The following is a 9,954-nucleotide window of genomic DNA, read 5'->3' as shown; positions in this document are numbered from 1 at the left end:
CAGAGCTTTGGGGAAATGAACTTTATGCATTAGACATCAGAAGCAACGTAAGTGCCCTAACCGGTTTGGCTCAGTGGAGAGAGCATCGGCCTGCGGACTGAAAGGTCCCAGGTCAAGGGCATGTACCTTGGTTGCAGGCACATACCCAGTAGGAGGTGTGCAGGAGGCAGCTGATCGATGTTTCTAACTCTATCCCTCTCCCTTCCTCTCTGTAAAAAATCAATAAAATATATATTTTTAAAAAAAGCAACGTAAGTGAATACCTCCAAGTCCTAGAAACTATCATTCAAAACCATGCTCAGGCGACAAATTTATTCAATCCCTAAAGATGGGTCCAAAGTGTCTCCCTCTAAAACATCAGCTCCTGGGAGAAACTGTACCACACACAACCGAGCCCACAGCAGCTGCCCACACCCACCGACCACCAGGCACCAGCAGCTCCTCAGTGTCTCGTTTCACTGTCCCGACCACGGCGAGGAGCTGACTAGGGGACACAGCCTACATGAGGCGGAGCCAAGGGCCTGACTAGAGCCCCCGCGTCAAGCACAGTGCTGCCTCCTGACGACAGACCCTCAGGACAGGACCGCTGGGGCCTTCAACCCGCCTCTGGAAGTATCTTCAGGAAAAGGAGAAACTACAGTTTTGTTGTTCCTATTCCTCCTACTTGGCTCCAAATCATGTTTGGACGCCTCCCATCACAGTGGCCCCCAGAAAGCAGGTCTGTACCCTGAGACTGTTCCCTCTCCACTCCCTAAGTTCCAGCCATAGAAGGCACAGCTGGTCCGGGACCAGGGGCTCCCCAGAGGTGGGGGAGCAGCTTCCCGGGCCCTCAGAAGCCCATGCGCGGCTTCTTCCGGTGTGGCTGAGAGCCAGAGAGGACGCGCACCTGCTGCCTGGAGGGGGTGGCCCAGATGCTGGAGGTCTGGGAGGAGGGCGCAGTGGCACCTTCCGGGGTGTCCCTGTGGGGTGGCAGCTCAGCTGTGCAGTCCCGGAGGGTCCGCTGTCTGGAGGGGGTGGCCCGGGTACTGGAGGTCTGGGAGAGGGATGCAGAGGCACTTTCTGGAGTGTTTCCTTGAAGAGGTAGCTTGGCCATATAGTCCCGAAGGGTCTGCTGTCGCTCTGAGGGGATACCCTGGGCCCACAGATCCTGGGTCAACTCCTGGGAGGGCAAGGTCACTGGGGACCGAGGCCTTGACACAGGGGACGTCCAGTCTGGGCTGTGAGGGGGGCTGGTGGCACCCGAGAGGTCCAGGTGGCCGCTGAGCGAGGAGAAGGTATTGGACAGCTGCATCCGCCGCTTGTGCCGCTTCGGCTGCCTCCCGGGCCCGGAGGTCCTATCCTGCTGCTGCTCCCACCAGGCAGCCATCGGGCCTTCCCAGGCTGCCTCCAATCGCTCACTGAGTTCATCCTTGGGGCCCGGCTCGGGGCCCGGCGGTGGCTCTGCTGTGGGAAGCGAGCCCAGGTCCCTCTGCTGCAGTAGCCGCCCTTGGGCCATGGCCGCCCGGAGACCCTCTGGCACTTTCCCTTCAACCTTCTGCTGCTCCTTGAAGCTCAGCAGACGGCGGTGGGAAAAGGTGGGTGCGGCCCACACAGGGGGAGCCAGTGGCACCTCCAGAAGGGCCTTCAGCCACCTGCGGCAGCAAGCAGTGGCCTGGGGGCTCCAGGAAGCCGTGGGGGCATGGCAGTTGGGCCCGGGGTCACTGGGAGGCCTGGGGTCTTCCCGGAGGTGGAGGCGCTGGTGGAAAACATCTCCAGCCGCTGAGAGTTGGAAGAGCGACAGGACTGGTGTGGAGGAAGAAGATAGGATGGTGGCGGCCAGACCTGAAGACAGAAATGACAGTGAGTCCAAGGCTGGCAGGGGTGCAGCCCCCCAAACTCACTCCCTCAGCCCAGCACACCTATGGTTGGCGCTTGTAGACGTTCCTGCAGCTGCCACTGACTCCTGGGCTCCAGCAGAGGGAATGCGGAGAGGGAGTCGCTCCTGGAAGGGAGAGACTGGGGGGGCCCTGCCAGCCGGGGTGTGGAGGCCCCCTCCCCTGGAAGAAGGACAGGCAGCTGAGGTCCTGTCCAGGCTCCAGCCCTGCCCGTCTTCCATGTGCCTCCTGCCCTCACTGGACCTCACCTGTGATGTGCAGCAGCTGCAGCTGCCCCCCCTGGCCTCCGAGGAGCAGCGGCCTCGCGCAGCCAGGGCGGGGTGGAGGCAGCAGCTGGGCCAGCAGGGGAGCCGAGGGGAGGCTGTGGTCCCACTTCAGCACGGGCACCAACGGGAGGCGTTCATCCATCAGGTAGAGTGAGAACTGGAGGCCCGAGCAGAAACGAGACAGAAGGGACATAACTGAGATGGAGAAGAGGGTCTGATGTGGCCCCATGTGGCTCTCAGGATGAGTGCAAACCCCCAAGTGGTCATGCCCTGTGCCTGGCCCTGACCACCTCTCCACCTTCATGTGCCCAGACCCACACAGGAGCATTTCCCAAGTGGGCAGCACCATCTTTCATCCTGATGGCACAGCTGGGAGCTCAGGAGAGGTGTGGATATAAACTCACCCAGCTTTCACCCAGCCTTCTCCTGACTCACCAGACCCTGGAACCTATGCTTGACACACCTACTAATGCCCTGTGTGTCTGTGTGTGTGGAGGAGGGCGGGGCGGGGCGGGCACGTAGTGTGGTGGGGGGCTAGACCAGGGGTGGGCAAACTTTTTGACTCGAGGGCCACAATGGGTTCTTAAACTGGACCAGAGGGCCGGAACAAAAGCATGGATGGAGTGTTTGTGTGAACTAATATAAATTCAAAGTAAACATCATTACATAAAAGGGTACGGTCTTTTTTTTTTTTTTTTTTTTTTTTTTTTTTTTTTTTAGTTTTATTCATTTCAAACGGGCCGGATCCGGCCCGCGGGCCGTAGTTTGCCCACGGCTGGGCTAGACCCTCAGGAACCATCAGACCTCCTTCCCTTTCCTGAGCACACGGGGAGTGTCCAGCGTTGCAAAGACTGCTCTCCACTCCATGCCTTTCCTCCTCACCTGGCCCATCTCCACCAGCACCTCAAAGCCCTGTTCAGTTGTCACCCCCGGGAGGCTGTACCCACCCGCTAGTTAGCATGTTTCAGCCAGACACTCATTAGGGTTTCGTGATTCTTATTTCACCTGCAGTTAGCTGTCCCAGAACCCTCTCTAGGGGCTGGCTGAGACAATGCACAAGGGACAGGAGGGGGAAGGTGGCACTCACCTGGGTACAAATGAGATGGAGTGTGGGCTGCAGAGAATCGGGGCCGCACTCCCCCAGGTACTGGGTTAGCAGGACACGTTCCCCTTTCTGGCATGATGCTTCCGCACCCACACGGAAGAGCAGCAAACCACAGCCTGGCGGGCCCTGGGGAGAAAGCCAGGTCAGCCCTCCCACAGTCCGAGGTTTGGGGCACCTCCAGTCTATTGGATTCCCTGGCCCTGCTGCTTCTCATGCCCTGGGAGGCCCCATGCTAGCCCCCACCCCATGATCTGCCCTATCCCACTGCTGAGCCTGGGACAATCCCCCAGCTCTCACCTGAGTGTCGATAATTTTCACTCCAGTGCGGTCACCCACAGTCAGAACCCGAGGGTGGGCAGTGAAGTCTGCCCAACGCCAAGGAGACGGGTCCCGAAACACAAGGGTCTCAGGATCCTTGTAGATTTGCTGAAGCCTTGGGGAGACATGGGTGGGGAGATGGGCAGATGGGGTTGGGAGCAGATGCGGGGCAACCTGGCCCTGGGCCCAGGACATATTGTGTGCGAAGTATGGGCTGCAGTTCAGGGGGAGTTGTATGTGGGGTGGAAGGTTTTTGGGGAAAGGGACATTACCCGTCATGGGGTGTCCACAGACAAACGGCTCCCGAACGGCTGCAGACAACCAGCTCCCCGGGCAGGTGAGGGCTACAGGGCATAAGTGTGATTAGTGCTATGCCACTCCCTTCTCCCGTGCCTATCTCTTTGCCAACCAACCCAATTTAGCCCCTACCTGAGGTTGATCCCCGTGGCCCCCTTCTCAACCTTTAGCACCTGGAGTGGGGCTGGCCGCCCCTGCCTGCTGACCTTCCACAGGGCACAGTGGTAGTCAGAACGGACAGCCAGCAGAGCTGAGGAGGGATGGAGAGTGTCAGGGTCAGGCAGCAGGTCAGCGGGCAGGGAAGTAGCTAAGGGTCTTACATTCTCCCTGCACGGCGCAGGTCACCACCTGCCGGACAGGTCCTCGGAGCTGAATGTGGCCGGGGTTCCCAAGGATCCGAGGGTCACTGCCTGGGGTCAGACGCACCTCTTGGAAATCTGGGCCTCACGCTAAGGATAAGTGCTATAAGCTTGGGTCACTGAGGGCCCCCCAACTCCTTGCCCTTCCCCTGGACCATGCCAAGAGCACCTCCTCCACTAGAGGGAGCTGGCTGGGATCCTGCCCAGCAAGAAAGGATACACAGCTTGTCCAAGGCACCTCCTGCAGGGTAGACCAGCTGCCTGATCCGGGGTGTCCTTCCGGGCAGCCAGGCCAATGCGCCTCCGGTGAAAGCATCGTCTAGGAGCAGCTGCTCCCACCGCATCGCCAGCTCCTCATATAGCAGCTCTCCCAGGAGGTTTGACACTGACTTGCCCAGGATCGGGTCCCCGAGGATGGAGAACCGGCGCTGTCGGTGGCTGAAGTAAGCCCAGGGACACCTGGGGACAAGAGGATGGCAGGAGGATCAGGCTGTAGCAGTGATGTGGAGGACGGGGTACCATCCCCAGAGAGGTCAGGTGCAGTAGACACATTTTTAATCTACCTAGAATTTCTTCCTGTAGGAACCAACCCACCCTATTCCCGTGCCCCGGCCACTTGAGTACTCCATCACCCCGGCCATAGTGATTGGCTCACAGATGGGCAGGACAGCCGAGCCAACCAGCAACACCCTTCCTGGGACGTCTAATGGTGCCCCAGGAAAAGTCACTGGCTCTTTCCTTGGAATCATAAGCCATCTTGCTGCACTTGGAAACTGCCTACGAATTAAGCCAGGCAGGGGCAAGTGGATGAGAAAATAAAGAGACAAAGCCCTGTTTCAAACATTATTTAAAACTTTGGACGCAGCCATGCCTGCAGCCCATGAATTTAAATTCCCATATCCCCTTAGGCTAGTGGAATTGGGAGTTTTGCAGGAGTATCATGGCTCATGACTGCATAGGTTGGGGAGCAATTGTGATGGAAACTTGGATCCATCCATGTCTAGTACCTTCCACATCCCCAGCACCAGCTAGGTCTACCCACCCCATCCTTTCTCACTAGCCACTTGCCCCCAGGGCTGGTGTCCACCGAGGTCCTCGAGTATCCTCTTCACACTGACCACTGTCTTCTTCTTAGAGTAGCTCTGCATGGAAAGGCCTTGTCAAGCTTGCATCCTAGGGCTCCCCCTGATGTGAGATGTGAAATGGGAGCCCCTCTCCTGGCCAACCAGGGTTACTCACCCGTGCTCCCTCCAGTTTGAAATTCTCCAGCATCAGCTTCCCCAGGGAGGCAAAGGCTATGTCACCATGGTCCCACAGGAACCGGCTGAACTGAGGGAGGAGAGAACACCAGGTCATTAAGCACAGCTCCAGCCACACAGCACTGTCCACTGTGGGGCCACTCACCTGTTCAGTAACGTCCAGCACAGCCTGGGGCTGTCTCCGGAACTTGGGAGCTCCCCGGAAAAGCAAGTCCTGGGCAGTCAGGCCAGGGTCCCAGGGATCTGAGAGAAGAGTAAGGTTGGGGAAGGGGTCAGTCCTGGGGACTGGGAAGAGCCCAGAAGTGGGGCCACGTGTCCCAAGTGACTGGAGGTACTCAAGGACCCTGGAGGTGGAGGGCATTAGCAGGGAGAGGGAAGGCCTTAGGGAGGAGGGAGGAATGGAGGACAGAAGCAACAGGAGAGCAGCTTGGGAGAGGGCCCCCAAGGACCAAAATCCTTACCTGGACCAGGAGGCAGCAAGGGAAGGGGTCCAGGGGTGTCCGGCTCCCAGAGCAGGCCCTTGGGCAAGTGTGGCACCCCATTCTGCGGAAACGTGACCATGACAACATAGCAGTGAGTGCACTCCCAGGACAGGCACTGTCACCAGTACTTGTCTTTTATTAACACATCCAATCCTCATAAAGAGCCTGCTGAGTTGGTACGATGATCATCATCGCTTTACTGATGAAGAAATGGAGGCACAGGGAGGCTGTCACTTGTCCCAGGCCTTGTTGAGAGGGTGGCACTTGGCACAGCCTGACAGCCAGTAAAGAGAAGGGCTGGGTTTGAACCCAGAAAGTCTGTGCCTTTGACCTCCAGGCTGCACTGGCTCTCAAAGGAGCCCCCTGTACCATTACTGGCTGACCTGAATCCTATCTGGTTCTCATTTCCACTCAGGACATCTCATGGACTTAGTTCGGACACCCGAAGGCCACCCCATTCCCCACTGCAGGGCTGGGGATGGCTCAGCTCAAACACACAGGGGATGGAAGAGTTGACAAGCCTTGACCAGGAATCAAACCGGCAACCTTTAGGTGCACGGGACGATGCCCAACCAACTGAGCCACACTGGTCAGGGTGCCTAGTGGTTTTAATATAATACTTATTATCTGGCAATAGGATACCAGGTAAGTGCTATTATATGACTTAAGCCCTTCCTCATCGAGAAAGTCTCACTGTACCCTCCCTAGGCCCCCACAATCCCTTAATTTTCATACCCACTTGCTTCTGCCTGGAGTGGCCCTTGGCCAGCCTGTCTCCAAGTAGCAGCCAGGTGGTTTAGGCTTCCAGGGAAAGAGCTGCTGCCCTTCCTGTCCCAGAAGGTCTCCCCTCCCCTCCCTGCCTCATCCCCACTGTGCTGTCTCAGCATATTTTTGGTTTTGCTCAAAGCTATTATCACACTTTGTAATGATTTTGTCCTGTGGACTGCTCACTTGTCTATTCCCACTCAATCCAACTCTAAGTTCCACTGGGGCAGGGAGAACATCCGACTTATTCATGTTGGATTCCCAGGGCCTAATGAGGCATCTGGCACATTGTAGGGGCTGTTCAATGAGTATTTGTCGAGCAAATAGGGGGAGGAGAGTCTGGGGAGAGAGGTAGGAAAGAGCAAGCCAGCAGCTCCTGCTCAGTAAACCCTCTGTAGATGGCAGGTCATCCCATGGACCCCAGAGGAGGGGATTCTGGCTCAGCCTGAGACTTGCTGACCACTCTATACTCCTGCCAACTGGTGTAAGTGCCAGAAAACAGGCCAAGTGAAGGTACCCACCCCGGAGCCGCCAGGGCTCTCCAGCCTCCTCACCTTGGAGTTCTGGGGCAGGGACTCTGGCAGGGTCAGGGCATCTCTCCAGCTGCACATGAAGGACGTATCAGGGACATCGCTCAGACCAAGGGGGCCGGTCATAAACAACGTGGGGCGGAGGGAGCTGGGGAAGTCCATCCTGGAAGACACTGGCCTTCTCAAAGGCCTGAATCTGACCGACGGCCTCCAGGCTTCCTGGGAGAGTGAGTGAAAAGGTTGCCAGTTTGATTCCTGGTCAAGGGCACATGCCTGGGTTGCAGGCTTAATCCCTGGTTGGGGGCATGCAGGAGGCAGCTCTCACATTATCGATGTTTCTCTCCCTCCCCCTTCCTCTCTCTCTAAAAATCAATAAACTATTCTTTAAAAAATAAAACCAACTAACCAACCATGAGGGAGGAGATAGCAATGGGCCAAGGGTGTGATTTTAGCCATAGTAGCTAGGAAAAGCCTTGTTGAGAGGGTGGCATTTGGCACAGCCTGCACAAAATGAGGGAGAGAACCTCAACTAGGAGACGGTTCCTGGCAGAATAAATAGCAAGTGCAAATGTCCTGGGGCAGGAAGTGTTTGAGAAATAACTAGGAGGCCATAGAATGAACAAGAAGAGTGGTAGGGGATGAAGTCAGACAGGTGGCGAGGAGTCAACTTCTATCGTTGCTGTTAGGTTTTATAATTACATATTTGTAGACTACCCATGCCCTATACTCAACCTACACTCTTACTACTAACCCAAGTTCCCCAAAGCCAGGGACTGAGGCTTATTTCTGTCAAATACAGTTCCTTCCAGAAAATGTACTATGTGTTGAATAAAAATAAACTTAGTGAAAGAGCTTTGCTTAAATACAAAATGCTCTAGAAGTATAAGTAGCCACGTCATCCCTCTTTTTTTAATTAACATCTATACTAATAAAAGGGAAATATGCTACTTAAACCAGACGTCTTCTTCTGGATGTCCTCCTGGACAAAGCCATGGTGGCGGGGGCAAAGGCAGAGGTGGTTAGGGGCGACCAGGCCAGCAGGGGGGCAATCAGGGGGTGGCCAGGCTGGCAGGGGGGCAGTTAGGGGCCAGTGGTCCTGGATTGTGAAGGGATGTCCCCCGAGGGGTCCCAGATTGGAGAGGGTGCAGGTAGGGCTGAGGGACCCCCCTCCCCCATGCACGAATTTCGTGCACCGGGCCTCTAGTAAAAAATAATAGCAGTGCTCCCTTACTGACTACAAATATCTGCCAGACATGGCACTACATATTTTATTCTTCTGTTTGCCCTATTTTGGAGTTCAGGAAACTGAGGCTCAGGAAAGAGCCGCTTGCCCAAGGCCAACAGCTTGATCCCCCGACCGATTGGAAGTTCAGGTTCCACACCACTACTCTCCGGTGCATCCAAAAGCAAACACTAGCCATGGGGTCTTAGTAAGCACAGATCTTTCCCCTTGGAACTGCCACTGCATTTTGTCAGTTTATCCTGTAAGCTCCGTGCATCCATGTATCCATGTATCCTTATGACCATGCAAAATACCCGTCACAGTAAATACTTGTCAAATGAATGAATATGTCTCTCTGGCATGTCAGCCTCACTCTAACTGTGGCTTATATGTATCCTCTTATCTCTTCCACTCGACTGCCAGCTCTCTGAGGGCCAGAACCGTATCGGATTCATTCCTGCGTTACTGGTGCCTGGCTGCTGGCGTCATTCTCTTTTCCAAACCCAGAGCGCGCAGTGGCAGGAACCAAAGACGTGCTCAGTGAGTCCCTGTGAAAAAACAGGCTTCCATAGGACCGACTGTACCAAAGGCAAGTTAAGGAGCAACCAAGCCTCCCAGAGGTGGCTGCACCCCTGACAAACCAGCACACACACCAAGTCTCTAGCTGGTCTCTAGTTCCGGGCTCCAGTCACACCGCCCTCCTCTCGGTTCTCCCTTACCAGGCTTTTCACCTCGGGGCCTGTGCACACTATCTCTCTGCTCCGAATGAGTGCCAGGCCCTTCCCACCCACCTACAAAGCCCTACTCACCCTTAGGTCTCAAGTCAGGAAGCCTCTCCCAGTTCCCCCAACCCTACCCTCCCGCAACCCTGCATGCTTCCCCCGGAACACGCTGGCTATGGGCAACTGCACATTTAAAGATGAAGCTGCTTGATTAAAAGCTGCTCTAACAGTCCCCATGGGAAAGGGACGTACTTAGCCCCAGTGCCTTGGCATCTGCTACCTGGCAGCCATCAGTACAAGTAAGTCGCGGGAACCAATCCAGGAATAAACGAACGAGAGGAGCAAGGGGCCCAACCGCTTCAAACAAGCCCAGGCGGTCGGAGGGCGTCGGGGGAGCCCACGACTCAGAACAGCCCCCGGACGAGGCAGCGTCGCTTCCCCACCTCACCGCGGCCCGCAGGTCCCTTCAGACTCCAAGGCCGCATCGCTGCCCCGCGGGAGGCGGCAAAAAGGGAGCCCATCGCAGGGGACGGGTGAGGGGATCCGGACGACCCCTCCTCTCACAGCCCTACTCGGCCCTTCCTCCCCACCCGCCTCTCCTCCTCCTCCTCCAGGCCAGCGCTGTCTACCGGCTGCTGCCACGCTTTCCACCTGAGGGCGCAGAGCTAGAGGCTCTGCAGAAGTCGGCCGACTCGTCCCGAAACCGCACTGCTCCCGGCGGCAGACCCGCGCGGAGGGGACCGAGCTCTCCGGGG

General features: G+C 56.6%; 1 protein-coding gene across 3 annotated transcripts in view; it reads right to left on the bottom strand.

Moving 5' to 3' along the window:
- Positions 1-297: 297 nt before the first annotated feature.
- Positions 298-9,954, bottom strand: part of TAF1C (TATA box binding protein (TBP)-associated factor, RNA polymerase I, C, 110kDa) — a 9,954-nt gene continuing 297 nt past the window's right edge. Inside the window, exons 2-15 of one of the 3 annotated variants that reach the window (XM_005862557.2) lie at positions 7,280-7,474; positions 5,940-6,021; positions 5,624-5,721; positions 5,459-5,548; positions 5,288-5,361; positions 4,440-4,678; positions 4,181-4,297; positions 3,993-4,110; positions 3,836-3,907; positions 3,543-3,678; positions 3,228-3,371; positions 2,123-2,297; positions 1,899-2,036; positions 298-1,821 (exon numbers count right to left, since the gene is read on the bottom strand). In XM_005862557.2, the coding sequence (XP_005862619.1) occupies positions 830-1,821; positions 1,899-2,036; positions 2,123-2,297; positions 3,228-3,371; positions 3,543-3,678; positions 3,836-3,907; positions 3,993-4,110; positions 4,181-4,297; positions 4,440-4,678; positions 5,288-5,361; positions 5,459-5,548; positions 5,624-5,721; positions 5,940-6,021; positions 7,280-7,417 (2,613 nt within the window). In that variant the 5' untranslated portion in view covers positions 7,418-7,474 and the 3' untranslated portion in view covers positions 298-829. The other 2 variants (XM_014536691.1, XM_014536690.1) reach the window with 2 other exon arrangements.

Source organism: Myotis brandtii, unplaced genomic scaffold, assembly GCF_000412655.1.
Source record: "Myotis brandtii unplaced genomic scaffold, ASM41265v1 scaffold165, whole genome shotgun sequence".
NCBI lineage: Eukaryota > Metazoa > Chordata > Mammalia > Chiroptera > Vespertilionidae > Myotis > Myotis brandtii.
The sequence above is the reverse complement of the archived record's forward strand: the minus strand, read 5'-3'. Positions and strand labels throughout refer to the sequence as shown.